Source organism: Salvelinus fontinalis, chromosome 4, assembly GCF_029448725.1.
Source record: "Salvelinus fontinalis isolate EN_2023a chromosome 4, ASM2944872v1, whole genome shotgun sequence".
Lineage (NCBI taxonomy): Eukaryota > Metazoa > Chordata > Actinopteri > Salmoniformes > Salmonidae > Salvelinus > Salvelinus fontinalis.
In genome coordinates this window covers 39,866,315-39,886,945 of record NC_074668.1, presented here as the reverse complement: position 1 = coordinate 39,886,945, position 20,631 = coordinate 39,866,315, and the positions used below count along the sequence as shown (strand labels likewise).

Genomic DNA, 20,631 nt, shown 5'->3' with positions numbered 1-20,631 from the left:
CCACTGCCTGTTCACCCCGCTATCATCCAGAAGGCGAGGTCAGTACAGGTGCAACAAAGCTGGGACCAAGAGACTGAAAAACAGCTTCTATTTTAAGGCCATCAGACTGTTAAATAGCCATCACTAGGCAACTCCCACCAGGTTACGTAACCCTGCACCTTAGAGGCTTCTGCCCATTATTCATAGACTTGAAATCACTGGCCACTTTAATAGTGGAACACTAGTCACTCTATGATGTTTACATATGTTTGCTTACTCACCTCCTGTGTATACACTGAATTCAATTCTATTGTATTTTAGTCTTTGCCACTCCGTCATTCCTCATCCTAATATTTATATATTCCTTAATTACATTATTTTACTTTTAGGTTGTGTGTATTGTGTGAATTGTGTGTATTGTTGTGAATTGTTAGATTAATTGTTCGCTTCACCAGCAATAAGATTTGCTAAACATGTGTATATGACAAATAAAATGTGATTTGATTTGATTTGAAGAACACCAAGAGCCCAATGTTAGCCCTGCCTGCTGACACGCACGCACGCACGCACGCACGCACGCACGCACGCACGCACGCACTCAGACAGTAAGGGGATCTTGCGATGAGACAGCCACTCAGACCCTTCCCCCTTCCCCATCCTAGAGTGTCTCTCTCTGGAGTTTACCTGACCTAATCTGTGTCAGGCCTGGTTTGTCTGACTGACTTCTTTACGTAATGAGGCCTCCTCAAGGGCTGCTAGCCTGCTCCATTACCCAGCAGGCCAACTTGTCCAGTCCAAATCAGAACATACTTAAGGGTTGGCTCATTTAAATGGCTCCAATTAGTTCCCAAGAGATAGGCCGACCAGTCTGCCACGACATGACGTTACGTAACACTAACAGTCATATTAGCAAGCAGTTCATTATGATGACTGCAGATGTTGCTAACCGGTCACATTCTGACAGTGAGTGATCAAGCAGTATTGACTTGTAGCACAATATAGGAATGCAATGGTCAGTCATGCAAACAGTGCAGGTCAGTGTTTTTCTTATGAATCTTGTTCTGGAGGCAGCTTTGCAGAGAGGTCACTTGCTGGCACAGCCACAAAGTCATATTACAATATAGCCAATTTTGACTTTGCAGCTGGCCAGTCTAGCGGAAATCCCTCAGTTCTTCATCCAGGACAAGACTTATCCCAATAAACGTCAACCTGCGCAAACAGTTTGAAAATTAATTTTGTTTGATTTACATTTTCTCAATTGGTTTTAACACATTTCTACAATAGATAAATAGAAAGCAAAGGAAATGTATAGTTTACCTCTACTCTAAACACTTCAGACACGACGGACATCAACAGAAACACAACTATCCTTTAGCATCATGATACTGTTTTATTTTCCTCCTCTTTTCTTGAGAAGTCTTGCCCCCTGGTCTTTGTGTCTGCATCCTAACTCTCAGCCTATTCCCTATATAGTGGACAACCAACTCTTGACCAGAGCCCAAGTAGTGCACTATATACCATTTGGGATAGAGCCTGTCTATAGTGGGCAGACATAAGGACCGGACCAGAGGGTGGCACGGCTGGAGAATCTGCCGAGGGGCCATTGAGCAGGGAGTAGATTAAATCCAGAGGTCTCTCCCCCTCTCTCCCCTCCTCCCCCAGGGCACAGAGATCATAGAGCTTCTCTGATCAGCTCACTGATGTGGTGGTAATGCAATATGGATTTTTCCTCCGCCCTGATTTTGTCAACCGTGCATTTAGTGCCAGCTTTGTAAAAACAAGGGCACCAGAGACTTCCTTCCTGCTACTGCCAGTTTATTTATATCAGTAGCAGAGGCCGCTCGCAATCGAGAGGAAAGTAAGGCAAGCTCTATTAGTCATACAGTGTATACTACTATCCTATTGGTCATACAGTATATACTACTATCCTATATACAATACAGAACTGCCAAGGAGATACAGTACCTGTAACGGCTCTCTTTCGGTGAGTGAGTTGACCAAGGCGCAGCGGGTTGTGAATACATAATGAACTTTATTTAACAAGACGAAACTAAACACACGAAGAACACTTGAATAATTTTACAAAACAACAAAACGAACTAGACAGACCTAAACTATGAACTTACATGAAACGAGGAACACATAAACAGGAACGACCGAACGAACGAGACGAGACAGTACCGTGTGGTGCAACAAACACAGACACAGTGACAATCACCCACAAACAAACAGTGAGAACACCCTACCTTAATATGACTCTCAATTAGAGGAAAACGCAAAACACCTGCCTCTAATCAAGAGCCATACCAGGCAACCCAAAACCAACATAGAAACGGAAAACATAGACTGCCCACCCAAAACTCACGCCCTGACCATCACACACATAAAAAACAACAGAAAACAGGTCAGGAACGTGACAGAACCCCCCCCTCAAGGTGCGAACGCCGGGCGCACCAGCACAAAGTCCAGGGGAGGGTCTGGGTGGGCATCTGACCACGGTGGTGGCTCAGGCTCCGGACGCTGTCCCCACACCACCATAGTCACTCCCCGCTTCTGTATCCCCCTCCCAATGACCACCCTCCAACTAAAACCACCTAAATGAAGGGGCAGCACCGGGATAAGGGGCAGCACCGGGATAAGGGGCAGCACCGGGATAAGGGGCAGCACCGGGATAAGGGGCAGCACCGGGATAAGGGGCAGCACCGGGATAAGGGGCAGCACCGGGATAAGGGGCAGCACCGGGATAAGGGGCAGGTCCTGGCTGAGGGACTCTGGCAGGTCCGGGCTGAGGGACTCTGGCAGGTCCGGGCTGAGGGACTCTGGCAGGTCCGGGCTGAGGGACTCTGGCAGGTCCGGGCTGAGGGACTCTGGCAGGTCCGGGCTGAGTGGCAGCTCATGACTGTAGGGCAGCTCATGACTGTAGGGCAGCTCATGACTGTAGGGCAGCTCATGACTGTAGGGCAGCTCATGACTGTAGGGCAGCTCATGACTGGAGGGCAGCTCATGACCGGAGGGCAGCTCTGGCAGCTCCTGACTGGCTGGCGTCTCTGGCAGCTCCTGACTGGCTGGCGTCTCTGGCAGCTCCTGACTGGCTGGCGTCTCTGGCAGCTCCTGACTGGCTGGCGTCGCTGGCAGCTCCTGACTGGCCGGCGGCTCTGGCGGCTCCTGACTGGCTGGCGGCTCTGGCGGCTCCTGACTGACGGACGGCTCTAGCGGCTCCTGACTGACGGACGGCTCTAATGGCTCGGGACAGACGGGCGGCTCTAATGGCTCGTGGCAGACGGATGGCTCAGAAGGCGCTGGGCAGACAGATGGCTCAGAAGGCGCTGGGCAGACAGATGGCTCAGAAGGCGCTGGGCAGACAGATGGCTCAGACGGCGCTGGGCAGACAGATGGCTCAGACGGCGCTGGGCAGACAGATGGCTCAGACGGAGCTGGGCAGACAGGCAGTGCAGAAGGCGTTGGGCAGACGGCCGACTCTACCCTGCTGAGGCGCACAGTAGGCCTGGTGCGTGGTGCCGGAACTGGAGGTACCGGGATGACGGCACGCACTTCAAGGCTAGTGCGGGGAGCAGGGACAGGGAACACTGACCTCTCGAAGCGCACTATAGGCCTGGTGCGTGGTACCGGAACTGGAGGTACCGGGCTGAGGGCACGCACCTCAGGGCGAGTGCGGGGAGAAGGAACAGTGCGTACAGGGCTCTGGAGACGCACAGATGGCTTAGTGCGTGGTGCCGGAACTGGAGGCACTGGGCTGGAGACACGCACCATAGGGAGAGTGCGTGGAGGAGGAACAGGGCTCTTAAAACGCACTGGAAGCCTGGTGCGTGGTGTAGGCACTGGTGGTACTGGGCTGGGGCGAGGAGGTAGCGCCGGAAATACCGGACCGTGTAGGCGTACTGGCTCCCTTGAGCACTGAGCCTGCCCAACCTTACCTGGTTGCATGCTCCCCGTAGCCCGTCCAGTGCGGGGAGGTGGAATAACCCGCACTGGGCTGTGTTGGCGAACCGGGGACACCATGCGTAAGGCTGGTGCCATGTAAGCCGGCCCAAGGAGACGTACTGGTGGCCAGATATGTAGGGCCGGCCTCATGACATTTGGCTCAATGCCCAATCTAGCCCTACCAGTGCGGGGAGGTGGAATAACCCGCACTGGGCTATGCACCCGTACAGGAGACACCATGCGCTCTACTGCGTAACATGGTGTCTGCCCGTACTCCCGCTCTCCACGGTTAGCCTGGGAAGTGGGCGCAGGTCTCCTACCTGCCCTCGGCCCACTACCTCTTAGCCCCCCCCCAAGAAATTTTTGGGTGGTACTCACAGGCTTTTCGGGCTTCCGTGCTAGACGCGTCCCCTCATAACTCCGGTTCCCTTCTCCGGTTGCCTCTGCTCTCCTCAGTGCCTCCAGCTGTTCCCATGGGAGGCGATCCCTTCCAGCCAGGATCTCCTCCCATGTGTAGCAACCTTTCCCGTCCAAAACATCCTCCCAAGTCCATTCCTCCTTCTTGCGCTGCTGCTGTCGTTGCTGTCCGTTAACCCGCTGCTTGATCTGGGTTTGGTGGGTGATTCTGTAACGGCTCTCTTTCGGTGAGTGAGTTGACCAAATGCGCAGCGGGTTGTGAATACATAATGAACTTTATTTAACAAGACGAAACTAAACACACGAAGAACACTTGAATAATTTTACAAAACAACAAAACGAACTAGACAGACCTAAACTATGAACTTACATGAAACGAGGAACACATAAACAGGAACGACCGAACGAACGAGACGAGACAGTACCGTGTGGTGCAACAAACACAGACACAGTGACAATCACCCACAAACAAACAGTGAGAACACCCTACCTTAATATGACTCTCAATTAGAGGAAAACGCAAAACACCTGCCTCTAATCAAGAGCCATACCAGGCAACCCAAAACCAACATAGAAACGGAAAACATAGACTGCCCACCCAAAACTCACGCCCTGACCATCACACACATAAAAAACAACAGAAAACAGGTCAGGAACGTGACAGTACCTCTCTGCATGGCCTTTGGCGTTTTAGACTCCCCATGGAGATATCATCTCCAAGGCCATCAGTAGTGGAGATGATTCTCCGTGAGCAGATTTTACTCTCTTACGCTGGTGGTTGGTTGCTTCTCACTCATCCTTCACAACTGTACTACTTTCTTCTAAGTTTCCGCAGGCTCCTATCCCAAGTTAAAGTTTGCATCCCAAATGGCACCCTTTTGCCTATAAAGTACACTACTAGTGGTGTAGTAGTATATACTGTCTACTAGTGGTGCACTAATAGCCATATATAACATTTGGGATAGAGCCTGCCTATAGTGGGCAGACATAAGGACCGAGCCAGAGGGTGGCATGGCTGGAGAATCTGCCGAGGGGCCATTGGGCAGGGAGTAGATTAAATCCCAAGGTCTCTCCCCCTCTCTCCCCTCCTCCCCCAGGGCACAGAGGTCTTAGAGATTCTCTGATCAGCTCACTGATGTGGTGGTAATGCAAAGGCACCAGATACTTCCTTCCTGCTACTGCCTGTCACGCGGGGCGGAACAGGTGAACCCAAGAGCAGACTCAGACGAGGAGACTGGGATGAGGTAACCAAGATATTTATTGAAACACGGGGGGGGGGGGGGGGGGGGGGGGTTGAGTGTAGGCCAGGGGAAGCTCGGGCAGGTTGCCGGAAACTAGGGGCGGAGGCTGAGGCTGGAGCGAGAGGTGTTGGGACAGGGTAAGCAGGTCCGGAGGGGAATCCAAGGGAGCATAGAGTGGGGAATCCAGGACAGAGTAGCAGGACTGGCAAGAAGTTGGACTGGAGATAGGTACCAGAGTCAGAGTGGGCAGAACTGTAGTGGAGAGGGAAACATCGCCAGGCAAGGGAAAACAGGCACAACAGGACAACAGGAACAAACGGATAGAAACATGGACTGACTAAGCAGAGATTACGATCTGGCAGTGTGGAAGTGGCAGGACTGAGTATTTGTAGAGATCTTGATTATGGAACAGGTTGCAGCTGGTGGGGATCTGCTCTGACTCCAGCACACCTGTCTCCGCCCACACAATCACACACACACACACAGAGGGAGAGGGAGAGGGAGAGGGAGAGGAAACTGGGGTAGTGGCGGCAGGTCAAGGGGGCACAGGATGAGCACTAGAGGGCGTGGCAGGATGTGGCACTGCCAGTTTATTTATATCAGTAGCATATGATGCTTGCAATCGAGAGGAAAGTAAGGCAAGCTCTATTGGTCATAGTGGAGATGATTCTCCATGAGCAGATTTTACACTCTTACGCTGGTGGTTGGTTGCTTCTCACTCATCCTTCACAACTGTACTACTTTCTTCTAAGTTTCCACAGGCTCCTATCCCCAGTTAAAGTTTGCATCCCAAATGGCACCCTTTCCCTATAAAGTGCACTACTAGTGGTGTAGTAGTATTTACGGTCTACTAGTGGTGCAGTAATAGCGGTGCACTAAGTAGTAAGTAGGGTACCATTTGGGATACGGACATAATAAACCAACTGACACACTGAGGTCTTTCAGGTTCCCTAGGGGTGTTGATTTCTTTCAGTGCCTTTAGGTCCTCTCTTGCCATTGGGTTGGTTGTATGTAGGCTGTGTTCCAATGCTGTAGTTAGTAGACGTTCACATTGCCAGCAGCACAGTGTGTGTATTGCCTCAGAGCAGAGAAATTCAGATGGATGCAACATAGGAGAGTGGCACCTATCTGTGTCATTAATGGTGGGCTTCTGGCGCTGCAGCCCTGAATGTTTTTGTTCCAGCCCCAAACCTTCTGATTCTCGAAGAATTGTGAAATTATAGGCTGTAAAAACATGGCTCTGGTGTGCTTTAGGACCTCGTGGACACCTCGGAATGGGCGGGCAGGCTGTTTGACTCTGCACCCAGGGGTTTCTAAAGCTAGTGTGGCATGTTGAAGTGTTTTATTTATTTAATCAGGGAAAAACACATTGAGACCAAGGTCTAATTTGCAAATGTGCCCTGGGAACAATACAGAAAATAAAATTATACACAATTTAAAAAACAAAATGTAATAAATAGCAAATATTATATACACCATAAATAATCAAACAATACAAACACATTTATCAATATAAAAATCCCTTTCTCCTAAACTGACCCAGAGACAACACATCCAAATGAAATGTTACTTGGAGATTATTCCACATGATAGGGGCCTGGTAGGGAAAGGCAGATTTACCCAACACTGTGGATGTAATGATTACTCAGGGTGACAAAGGTGTAGATTCACACGCAGAGCGCGGCAGGTGTTTATTTTGCCTTCGCAGAAGGCAGGAATCGTGGTCACAGGCAGGCAATGGTCATACACAGGTAGGCAAACAGGCAGGTGAATCAAAACTAGGACTGAAGGCTATAACTGGTTCTCACAAACGAGCTAAGAAAAAGCTTAGTAGACTCAAAATGAACAATACCTCACAAAGGCACAAACAGAATGAACTGAACTAAATAAGGAGCTGATGAGACCAGGTGAGTAACTAACACAGGTGAGATCAATTAACAAAAATCAAAGACAGGGCTACGTTCAAGAACACAACGAAACAGAACACAAGGTTAACTAAGAAAATAAATACAGATCCTTATAGTGGATAACCGTAGAGTCTCCAGCATTAACCAACCCTGTGACTAGTGTCATAATCCGAGTTTCTATATTTCAACAATGATGTTAAGTAAATTGGTAGTTTATTGAGTAAGGCTTTATAAACAAATAATGAATAATGAAGTGACCTGCGTGTTTTTAGCGAGGTCCAACCAACTTTATGATAAAGGATGCACTGGTGAGTATCAAAACTGTCAGATGTTATACAACGAATTGTGCTATGATAAATTGTGTCCAAGGGCTTCAAAACACTGGTATCTGCATTCATGTATATAACATTGCCATAATCTATAACAGGAATGAATGTAGACTGAATTATCTGTTTTCTACTATTTAATGAAAGGCAAGCCCAATTCCTATAGAAGAAGGCCAACTTTATTCTTAATTTCTTGATTAACTCGTCAACATGCTTTTTAAAAGATAGCTTTTCGGCAATCCAGATGCCCAGATATTTATAGGCGGGGACACGATCAATGGGGGCACCATCTAACATACTTATGCACAAATCATCAATTATTATTACATGATTATTACATTTACTTGGTTTTACCAGCATTTAGTATCAACCTCAGTTTCAAACAAGGCTTTCTGCAAGGTAGTTAAAACTTCTTTGGGATCGGTGTCCTGTCCAAGGGGCGGTTGAGCTAATGTAGGCTAATGCGATTAGCATGAGGTTGTAAGTAATAACAACATTTCCCAGGACATAGACATATCTGTTATTGGCAGAAACCGTACATTTTTGTTAATCTAACTGCGCTGTCCAATTTACAACAGCTATTACAGTGAAAGAATACAATGCTATTGTTTGAGGAGAGTGCACAATTTTGAACATGAAAAGTTATTAATAAACAAATTAGGCACATTCGGGCAGTCTTGATACAACAGTTTGAACAGAAATGCAATGGTTCATTGGATCAGTCTAAAACTTTGCACATACACTGCTGCTAAGGGTGGCTACTTTTGAAGAATCTCAAATATAAAATGTGTTTTCATTTGTATGACACTTTTTGGGTTACTACATCCATGACTCCATATGTGTTATTTCATAGTTTGATCTCTTCACAATTATTCTACAATGTAGAACATATTAAAAATAAAGAAAAACCCTTGAATAAGTAGTTTTGTCCAAACTTTTGACTGGTACTGTACGTCGCCCCCTTTTCTCTGCCCGTTACATCTAAAAATAAAAATGTAATTAGCAATGTCAATGTCCTTATCCATGATCGAATCATTTAATCAAGTCTCTGATAAAATAAAAATGTCTGTGTTTGTGTCATGCATCCAGATATCGAAGTCCATCTTTGACGTCAATACTTTGCACATTTAAATGTAACAAACCCAGCCCTTTATGAGACTTCAAAACAGCAGGGGTGTCCATATTTACCCTAACCAGGTCGTTATAAACTTGAACATTAAGTAAGTCAGGAGATTTCATAGGAATATAAATGAAGTTATCAAAGCTTGCCCTGATGGGCCTGCGGCTGCATCTACTCTGTGGCTGTTTAAATACTATTGAAATTAAGACAGGGATAATACAGATTTCCTTGACTTGACTAGAGTATTTAACATCAGAAACAGTTTCAATCAATCAATCAATCAAGTTTATTTTATATAGCCCTTCGTACATCAGCTAATGTCTCGAAGTGCTGTACAGAGACCCAGCCTAAAACCCCAAACAGCTAGAATGCAGGTGTAGAAGCACGGTGGCTAGGAAAAACTCCCTAGAAAGGCCAAAACCTAGGAAGAAACCTAGAGAGGAACCAGGCTATGAGGGGTGGCCAGTCCTCTTCTGGCTGTGCCGGGTGGAGATTATAACAGAACTATGCCAAGATGTTCAAAAATGTTCATAAGTGACAAGCATGGTCAAATAATAATCATGAATAATATTCAGTTGGCTTTTCATAGCCGATCATTAAGAGTTGAAAAACAACAGGTCTGGGACAGGTGGCGGTTCCATAACCGCAGGCAGAACAGCAGCAAGGCCAGGCGGACTGGGGACAGCAAGGAGCCACCACGCCCGGCAGTCCCGACGTATGGTCCCAGGGCTCAGGTCCTCCGAGAGAAAGAAAGAGAGAAGGAGAAAATTAGAGAGAGCCAAGATTTTCAAAATGTTCATAAATGACAAGCATGGTCAAATAAAATCAGGAATAAATCTGTTGGCTTTTCATAGCCGATCATTAAGAGTTGAAAACAGCAGGTCTGGAACAGGTAGGGGTTCCGTAACCGCAGGCAGAACCGTTGAAACTGGAATAGCAGCAAGGCCAGGCGGACTGGGGGCAGCGGGGAGTCGTCATGCCCGGTAGTCCTGACGTATGGTCCTAGGGCTCAGGTTCTCAGAGAGAGAAAGAAAGAGAGAACGAGAGAATTAGAGAAAGCATACTTAAATTCACACAGGACACTGGATAAGACAGGAGAAGTACTCCAGGTATAACCAACTGACCCTAGCCCCCCGACACAAACTACTGCAGCATAAATACTGGAGGCTGAGACAGGAGCGGTCAGGAGACACTGTGGCTCCATCCGAAGATACCCCCGGACAGGGCCAAATAGGAAGGATATAACCCCACCCAGTTTGATGTGTGATGGTGGTTGGGATAACCTGGGTAGAGTGCAGGTTCTATACCAGTCAGTCTCTCAGAGCAGCCTTAAAATGGCCTTGCAATGTATAAGCCCCCGAGATAGTTTGGGTGAATTCCAACTTCTTTGTATAATATTTTTTCTTTCCAAAAAGTGTCAGAGTTATCAATAAAGACAACATTGACAGTTTGTTTTCTTCCTTTGAACTTGTCTCTTGGGTGTGAACGGTTTAGACTATTAGCTATTATGACCCCACAAATGAAAGCTAAGACTCCCAGGAACATATATGGGACTTCTGCATAGAATGACTGGGGAAATGAATTGAGCTTCTCAATTTAAATCAAATCAAATTGTATTTGTCACATGCTTTGAAAAACAACAGGTGTAGACTCGATTTATCCCAAGCTAAGCTACAACTCTCAGGAACATGTATTCTGTTCTAAGAAAGATGAAAAACAAAATTATTGCCTGATGATTTTCTTTCTGCTTTCCTGAATTATCCATAATGCATTTCAATCATTTGAAAGCAGACTTACATTTGGCATTACCTGATTTGACATATCTTTGTGTTATTTATAAGGCCAGATTCAAAAGCTTCATCATATCATTTTTACAGGTTTGTTTCAGATATGCCCATGGCCCTACAATATCAAATTCAATAGTGTGATGGTCCATGTTATCACATTTTTTTTTTTTATATGTGTGAATATGGCAGTAAATATTGTACAGAAAATGCATGTATTCAGTTGAATGCACTCTACTTTGGTATTGGAAAGCTCTGCCACATCTCTCCTTTGAAAGAGAACTAACTAAGTCATTGGATTATGATTTCAACACCAAGCCCCATCATCATGTGCTATGAGATTGACAATAATTGTAAGCATGATATTTTATTTTACTGAAATGTGTGTGTGTGTGTGTTTGCAATTTTAAATTTTCGTCAAAAACAAGTGCCTTTGTTTTGACGGCCTGCATATGTGCAGTTCACGCGACACGACCATTAGACCTGATGACGTGTTCCTTCGCATGAGCTTAGCTAGCTAACGTCTCAATGACATCGCCTTCAAGCGTGATCAGGGATTTCTATTGAAGAAGCAGTTTCTGCATATCTTAATGCTAAGCCATCTTTGGTAAGATTGTGAGGGCGCTTTGGTAACTGTGGAATTCTTTAAGACATTTGGCTCATTGGACAGGTCAGAGTCTATGTTTGAAGTTGTTGAGCATTATGGAGTTTCTTGGCAATACACTATAGATGTACAGTATGTGTACATACTTGTTTGCTGTGGCAGGTGGGACGGTGCAAGTTATCTGAATGTTCTATTTATATTCTATTGGCTTTTGAATAAAATTGACATGAGTGGATTATTTGTAACATTCTTAATGTGCATCTGATGCTTTTAGCTGTTGAGTGTATTTTTTTATTTAACTATGTAAGTCAGTTAAGAACAAATTCTTATTTACAATGACGGGCTACCGGGGAACAGTTGGTTAACTGCCTTGTTCAGGGGCAGAATGACAGATTTTTTACCTTGTCAGCTCAGGGATTCAATCCAGCAGCCATTCGGTTACTGGCCCAACGCTCTAACCACTAGGCTACCTGCCGCCCCTCTGTAGCAATTCCGCTGGTGTCACCCTCATAATATAAATAAAAAGACTATCAAAGGAATGCTTTGAGAGCACACTTACTGAGAGATTGGATGAGTGAGAGCTCCTGCATGATTGTTTCATTCCCTTATTGTTGTCTGTTTGAGCCGCAATAACCTTCCCCCTGCCACTAATATAATACCTGATAGTTTCTTTCTCAGCTAGAGCCCTTTTCACAGTGCAATAGGCTCATGGTGCCACAGCCCAGGCAGAAATAAGAAAGGCAAAAAAGACAAATAGATTTCTTTCAATCTCCCCCATCTGAGCTGACAATATGGGTCTGTGACTCAGTCCCGAATGCCACCCTAATCCATATATTGCACAACTTTGGACTAGAGCCTTGGGCCCTGGTCGTATTGCACTACATAGGGAATAGGATGCAATTTGGGATGCTGCCTGTGTCTCTGTGAGGACAACCTGGGAGCCGTCTGTCTGTCTGTCTGTCTGTCTGTCTGTCTGTCTGTCTGTCTCTGTCTGTCGCTCGCACTGCATGAGTGCTCGTCCATTGGCATCACGCCTCGTCAGAGAAGAATGGTAAATCTATTCCTCTCTTTTCGAGATAAAATGAAAGGTTTATAAAGGAATTCCTTCATTGAACACTTCACTGGTGCTCCTCACCCCCATCTTTGACTCTTTCTTGAATTTTTAAGAGCTGGCAGCTCCCTCTTGTCCTAACTCTCTTTTGTCTTCCTTCTATCCCTCCATCCCTACCCCAGCCCAAAAGCAGCTCTGTCTGTCTGTCTGCTTTCCAAGCCGAGGGATAGATGAGTTAGGGATGTGATGAGGGCCTCTTGCACCTTTAATGGAAGCTGAAGTAATTATTAATTGGATCTAGTGTTTGAAATGGGCTGCGTCCCAAATGGCACCATTTTTTTACCAGTCTCGTCAAAATTAGTCCACTATATGCCCTTTGGGACGCAGCCCCAGTGTCAGACAAGAAGCAGCCGTCTGCAGTATAATTTTTGTCATAATACAATCTCACCATCCACTTCCCAGATGCCCAATATGGCACTCTGGGAGACGTTCAATGGCATAACAATAATAAGAAAATGTATCAGAATGTACATGTGCAATTCATTCCATAATTAAAACCTTTGGGGGGGGGTCTCCCCCCCCCCTTTTTCCTTCTAGAGTCGGAAACATGCCAATAAAGTGCGGCTGTATTACATGCTACATCCCGTGGATGGAGGCTGCCCAGCAAAGAAACTCCGAACAGACAATGTGAGTACAGCAGCCACTACTACTGTAAATGATACATCTCACTGTATGTGTGTTCACACTTCTACAATGGTACCGCACATTTTTTTTTTTGTGTGCAACATTTTTGCAAATAGCACGGCCCTATAGATACAAATTCATCTTGTCTCATCTCTGGCTGCACTCACTCACAGTCACAGGAGTGGTCAACTTTTGCTCTGGGCCCTCCTGTTATTGATTCCTACCACTATGTCTTGACCCTCTTGCCTCCTGTCAGAATGGTGAATAGATAAGTAGCAACACATTTCTGGTTGGCTGAACTGAACCAACGTGGTGGAAGTGAAAGTGAAAGCCGCAGGTCTAGGATGCCAGAGGAAGCAGAGTAGCTTTCCGTCAAGTGAAAAGAGCACATTGAGAGAAAGGGAGGAACATCACCTCTCCCATGTAAATCAGAGTACATGCCATTTTTGACAGTTGCAATTATGTTCTGCTGTCAGCCCCTGGTCAATACGTGTTTGGCGTGTGCTTAAGCTCTTCCTTCTTGCCTGAGAGAAAGTACATGGGAAATGGGTGGTGGCTGTGTGGGTTTGTGCTAGCTAGCACCTATGCTTCTATCTATGCTGAATCACTGAGCAAAGAAGAAGAGACCGAGACATACAGTTGTTAAGCTATTTGCAGGTGGGCATTCTGTTCTGCATTAGGATCAAACCTGCAGCATTTGTGTTTTATCAGCATTCTGCACATTCACAGTTACATCCTTCTTTTGTGAGAAAAGGGTTTATATAATAGTATCATATCAACGTGTGTATGCTTGGCTTTTGGAGTTGAGATTCATTGGCGTTGTGGGGAGACAGCGGCAGGGGAGGGGGGGGGAGAAAGAGTAGAGCCGTCGCAGTAGTGTCAGATTGGGATTGTGTAGATCAGTGAAGAACAGAGCCATATTGCATGTCTCAGTTAGAGTGAGTAGATCAGTCAGGAGAGTAGCCTCAGACTCAGGTCTCAGCTGTGATTAGTCTCAGTTTGCCAGCTATCAGTAAAGAAGATCTCCTCTGGATCTGATAAGGACTTGTCTGGGGAGAGAGCTCTATCCCTCCTCTCTCTACATTTGAGTAATTTAGCAGACGCTCTTATCCACAGCAATTTACAGCAATGAGTGCATACGTTCCCCCTTGGGAATCGAACCCGCAACCCTGCCATTACAAGTGCCATGCTTTACCAAGTGAGCCACACGGGACCCTCTCTCACCCCTTCTCTCCCTCTGTCGCTCTGCCTGTCTCACCTCTTCCTCTCTCTCGCTCCCTCTTTCGCTCTCCCTGTCTTCCCCCCTCTCTCTCTATCCCCCTCCTCTCCCTCTGCCTGCCCTGCTCCTCTCTTCTCCCCCTCTTACCTCAGAGCTGTTGATTAGTCCTCATCACAGGAAGACACTGTACAGAAGCCAGCCTGCAAACCTGGGTTTAGAGGCCAAATTAGAATCCGCTAGGGATTGTTTGATCTGGACATTGTGCTGTTGGTTTCATGTGTTTTCCATGTTCACAGAGAGCTATTACTACCATTCCTTACAGATGCTTTTTGAAACCATTTGTAATTGTATGTCACCGATCACTCCGGAACTGTCATTACGCACACCTGGTCCCTTATTCCCATTCATTAGTAATTGTATAAGTGTGCCCTTTGTTCACCATTGTCCTGTCGATTATTGTTACAAGGTCCGTTGGTCGTGTGAGTACCTGTGCTGTGTTGTTTTGGCTTTCGCGCCGCGTGGATTGTGCAGATGATTACGGGTCTCGCCCTGTGTGATAATCATTGTGCGATTGTGTTATTTATTAGAGGTACTCCTCGCTCTTTTGTTGTGTCTCAACCCTGTGTTTGGTATACGTGTTTGTTTGGTCTTCGTCCCCGTGCCTGTACACGGCACGCTGTCATTTGGGTGAAGAAATGAAAAAACCTATAACGTATTCTTGTGTCTGTCTCCCGACCCTTTATACCAACGCCAACGTGACATTGTAACTTGATGGCAGACGTTCTATTAGTTATCCCATTTTGACTTTGAGTCCTATATAGCTACGATACTATACTTTACGATACAATAACTTTATTGACCATATACATGGAAATTCAACTAGTTGAGATCCCTTCCTTGATGGTCCAGCTCCAATGCTCAAGGTAAAAACATGTCCTATATTCCGTGAAAAATAGCAATAACGTTGCCCTTGGATTTCTCACATGGCCAGCTCTCATTGATGACTACGCGTTTACATAAATATCATAACACCCGAGTTATATTTGAAAATATAACTGCCAGACCAGTAAAATGTATTACTGTATTACCCACTGCAGCGGGCATGCAGTCCTCGATAGGGGGATTAGTATTTATTCATTTCCCTACATGAACAGACTGCAAAAAATAAACAGCTTCCAAAAATGGCAACTGGGGAATAGGCTGCTGGAGGTAGCTGAGGCAATTATTTATTTTCTCTAAGGCCCTATTTTACCTTTTCATCTGCTTTTAAGATCAAAGCTCCAAAACTGTTGTCTATTATGGGTCGCCCGTCCTCTAGAGTAAGTGTGTGCTCTGTACTCTCTGTGTTAGCAGGGGAAGCTATATCATTGGTCACTTCCCAACAGCTGTTGTGTTCTGTTGTGTTCTCATGCTCAGCGTCCGTGGTGCTGGATACAGCGGTGTCGCTGAGCAACACACCAGACCAGAAGAACTGCACTTCATGGGAAGAGAGGTTACTGGTCTGTGTCATCCAGTTTAGTTCAAGCTGGGCTTTGTGCTGGGTTTGTAATGTATTGTCTGAAATGTATAATAGATGGTTATCTTATAGTCACTTGAACGAAATCAGATGAACGAAATCAGATCCATGAGGGAGGGATGTGTTTACGTCGATGGGAAGTGCTTTATCAGTGAGTAATGTATTGGGTTGTGTCCCAAATGGATGGCACTCTATTCCCTATTTAGTGCACTACTTTTCACCATAGTCCTATGGGCCCTTGGCCAAAAGAAGGGCACCTAGTTGGAAAGAGTAGGTGGGGTGAACGGACTACAGTGGCAACATGCTCTTCTAGTCTCCTCCCCAAACCTACTAATGCCATTCCCATTTTTTAGGCTTTCCATCATCTTCAACCTCGGCTAAATGAGCAGTTGAATAAAATCCATTATCCCTGCACTCCCTGAACCAATAAGCGAGCATGACTGCTCACACACCGCATCCTTTCCAAGAAAGTAAATGACAACAATGAAGAACTCTTTTCAAAAACAATCTTAGAATTCCTTAATTCACTCTCTTCGTGTTTCAATTGCTAAGCAACTGCTCACACTTTTTTCTTCCCAGGTACTAACATACTGTATGAAATGTGCATGTATTCCCGTCTCATTTGCTGTCAAAGCTGCTTTGCTTTTCACCCAAATGATCTCTTCTCCACAAAATGAAAGAGCATTCAATTATTTGTCTCATCTATTTTTGACTGGATTATGATGGTATCAGCAGGCTGTGGCGTTATCAGACATTACAAAACTCGCTCTGCCGTGGGATGTTCAAGGCTGAGAGAAACTGATTGATGCTCCATCTCCGAGACTCATTATCTGTAGTTTGAGTCACAAGCCAACGCCACTCCATATCTGGTTGCTTAGTGACAATGAGATAGTGATTGTAAATACTCAGGCTGAGTTCCAAATGGCAACCTATTTCCAATGAGTCAGCGTCATTAGTCTGTTAGTTTGCATTGTCTCCTAAGCAGAAATCCCTTTCACTCAACCTCAACCGGAGTCCTGTCCACAGACACTATGGATAGAGCCCGAATGGCACCATATTCCCTAGTGCACTACTTTTTGACAAGACCCCCATGGGCTTGAATAGGGTGCCAATCGGGATGCAAGCCCATAACAGCCAGTTTACTACACTGCTCTAACAAGCTGACATGCTCAGTCTGCAGCCAATCCAGTCACAGACAATAAACGGCAGCAAATCACAAGAGAGAAAGAGAAGACTGCCATGGCCATATCCATCTGTTTTGTACTGGATCAGCCTAGCGGCATTGGTTACTAATAGATACATGGCCCCCGAAGGACAGTTAAAATCTCCTCCTTAACTCCTGGTCCTGTAACTCAATGCAGAAGCCATTAAAGAGGATGCAATTAGAGACAGGGGAAGACTTTTGGGCTGATTGAATATCTCCTCAGAGCCTCACTCCTATTTAATTAGTGGTGTTTAAATCAACCCTTCATGGGCCGTAGCAGGATATAGTTCCAGGGGAGGAGAGGAGAGGGATCCGGTTTCAGCGGTGAAAGAGATTGAAGTATCCCAGAGAGCGAGAGAACCCAAAAATAAACTGTGTACAGTAGTATCTCTCTCTCTCTCCAGTGCATCTGCTCAGTAACTCTCTGTGGTATTACAGTTTTCAGTCTTCAGCTCCTCTACTACTCCACACAGAACCCATCCCAGTGGCTGATCTCATTATAAGTTGGCAGAAAAGTTCTGCCTTTCTGTGCATTTTATCACCTTGCCTAAGGCTATGGTTACCATAATGTTATCCCTCGATGCTCATCCTATGCAATCACATGATCCACTGTCATTCTCTATTGACTGTAACAGCAGGTGTAAGTTGTGATGTTTTCAGTATTTTTTGCAAAAAAAAAAGTTTGTTTAATATTGTTGATAGCCTTTCCAGTACTTTCCAAAAGGACACGTTTCCTTGATTGGGGAAAATATAGTATCTGAAACACAGATTGGATGTGACTGGGCCGTGGCTGTTGCATGGCTTCAAGGTGGTGACATCTAAAAATACACAGGAGAGAGGGGGAGAGAGAGAGAGAGAGGGACAGAGAGCCCCTGAAGGGTTGGCAGAAAGCGAGGGAGGTAGAGAGAGAGAGAGAGAGCTCCTGGTGGTTGGCAGAGAGGCTGTGTGGTGGTGTCTGGCCAGTCAGTGCGGCCTGTGTCTAGACCTGGCTGAGCTGATCTCAGCTGACAACTGTGGCTGGCTAATCTAACCGCACGCAGTACGTTCACCGTGGTAACCTGCTCCCGCGGATGTGGAACGGACAATGAATGGCGCATCAAAATTAATCCCACGACCCACGTCTCTTTGGCAACATGTTCAATATTACCTGTCTTCCATGGGTTGAAAACAATTTATTTAGACGGCTGAACATATCCCCCTACGGCAGGGGTGTCAAACTCATTCTGAGGAGGACAGAGTGTCTGCTTGTTTTTGTTTTTTCCTTTCAGTTAAGACCTAGACAACCAGGCTAGGGGAGTTATTTGACGAATTAAGGTCACTAATTAATGATCACGCACAAGGGAGGAGAGAACCCGCAGACACTCGGCTCTGCCCGGAAGGAGTTTGACGTGACCTACGGTGTAGTTTTGCCTACATATGCAGTTTTGCGACATTAGATTTCAATATTTTGCATGCTGGAGTTATTGTTATTGATATTGGTTTTGTTTGTGAGAAAAGAACACTGCTTCATCTTATTAAGGATCGGACCCTTTTTTTCAATTTTCGCCTAAAATGTCATTCCCAAATCTAACTGCCTGTAGCTCAGGGTGTGAAGCAAGGATATGCATATTCTTGATACCATTTGAAAATAAACACTTTGAAGTTTGTGGAAATGTGAAATTAATGTAGGAGATTATAACACATTAGATCTGGTAAAAGATAATACAAACAAAAAAACATGCGTTTTCTTTTTCGTCTTTGAAATGCAAGAGACAGGCCCTACATTAACATAGGAGCCAAGGTGTAATATAGATTTTGTCCACAAGATGGCAGCAGTGTGTGAAGGTTTCAGAATTACCTCACTCCACAACATTTTGCATCAAGTCTGCCAGGAGTTTGCCCAAATGTGCCGAATTGGTCAATTTTCAAGTAAGTAATTGTAGAGAACATACAAAAATGCTATGGTAATATTTTTTTTTAGTTTACACACTCCCAGGAATGTCATACATGATGGATCATTAGCTTCCCTACAGAAAAGACACATCTAGATGGCTGGGCCATTTGTCCATTAAAATAACATCAAATTGATCCGAAGTACAGTCTAGACACTGTTAATGTTGCAAATGATTATTGTAGCTGGAAATGGCTGATTTTTAGTGGAATATCTACATAGGCGTACAGAGGCCCATTATCAGCAACCATCACTCCTGTGTTCCAATGTCACGTTTTTTACATTTTTTACATTTTTACATTGTGTTAGCTAATCCAAGTTGATAATTTTTAAAGGCTAATTGATCATTAGAAAACCCTTTTGCAATTATGTTAGCACAGCTGAAAACTGTTGTCTGATTAAAGAAGCAATAAAACTGGCCTTCTTTAGACTAGTTGAGTATCTGGACATCAGCATTTGTGGGTTTGATTACAGGCTCAAAATGGCCAGAAACAAAGCACTTTCTTTTGAAACTCGTCAGTCTATTCTTGTTCTGAGAAATTAAGGCTATTCAATGCAAGAAATTGCCAAGAAACTGAAGATCTCGTACAACGCTCTGTACTACTCCCTTCACTGAACAGTGCAAACTGGCCCTAACCAAAATAGAAAGAGGAGTGGGAGGCCCCGGTGCACAACTGAGCAAGAGGACAAGTATATTAGAGTGTTTAGTTTGAGAAACAGACGCCTCACAAGTCCTCAACTGCAGCTTCATTAAATAGTACCCGCAAAACACCAGTCTCAATGTCAATAGGCGACTCCGGGATGCTGGCCTGCTAGGCAGAGTTCCTCTGTCCAGTGTCTGTGTTCTTTTGCCCATCTTAGTCTTTTCTTTTTATTGGCCAGCCTGAGATATGGCTTTTCTTTGCAACTCTTTTTTATTCAACTAGGCAAGTCAGTTAAGAACAAATTCTTATTTACAATGGCGGCCTACACTGGCCAAACCCGGACGACGCTGTGCGCCGCCCTATGGGACTCCCAATCACAGCTGGTTGTGATACAGCCTGGATTTGAACCAGAGTCTGTAGTGATGCCTCTAGCACTGAGATGCAGTGCCTTAGACCGCTGCCCCACTCAGGAGCAACAACTGTATATCAAGCCAGTTGTCGTGATAAAAGTGTTTTGTTGTTGTGCACTATCCTCAAACAATAGCATGGTATTTTTTCTGTAATAGCTACTGTAAATTGGACACTGCAGTTAGATTAACAAGCATTTAAGCTTTCTGCCCATATAAGACATGTCTATGTCACAGGAAAGTTGGCTGTTGTATACAGCGTTTTCTAGTCACATTATCGGTAAATCGGTATCTGGACATAGTTGCTCAGTATTAGTTTAATTGGATCATAGCACCATGTTGTTTGTGGACCCCCATTGAGTCAACAGTCATTCTGATTTCATGTTGCATTATTACTTTGTGCTCCCGCTGCTTGTTCCTGTGTGAAGCTCCCAGTTCGGAGACAGGAGTCATCCGACTACAAACAGATAGGAGACACAGGTTCCACAGGTGTCTGGGGCTCCTTTGCCTGCTGAGAATCCTTGTTGAGGACGCCCAGTAGCAGTCAGCAAGAGAGAGATGGAGAAAGCGACGGAGAGAGAGAGAGACTGAGACAGAGACGGGGGAGAAAGAAAGACAGCGACAGGGACAGAGAGAGACAGGGACAGAGACCGAGA

General features: G+C 45.4%; 1 protein-coding gene across 7 annotated transcripts in view; it reads left to right on the top strand.

Moving 5' to 3' along the window:
* Positions 1–20,631, top strand: part of LOC129853761 (zinc finger matrin-type protein 4-like) — a 257,716-nt gene that overhangs the window by 53,557 nt on the left and 183,528 nt on the right. For 6 of the 7 annotated variants that reach the window (XM_055920138.1, XM_055920136.1, XM_055920132.1 and 3 more), the window contains one exon: positions 12,969–13,058. The exons of the other annotated variant lie outside the window; for it this stretch is intronic. In XM_055920138.1, the coding sequence (XP_055776113.1) occupies positions 12,969–13,058 (90 nt within the window). The remainder of the gene's footprint in view (positions 1–12,968; positions 13,059–20,631) is intronic. 7 annotated transcript variants of the gene reach the window in all.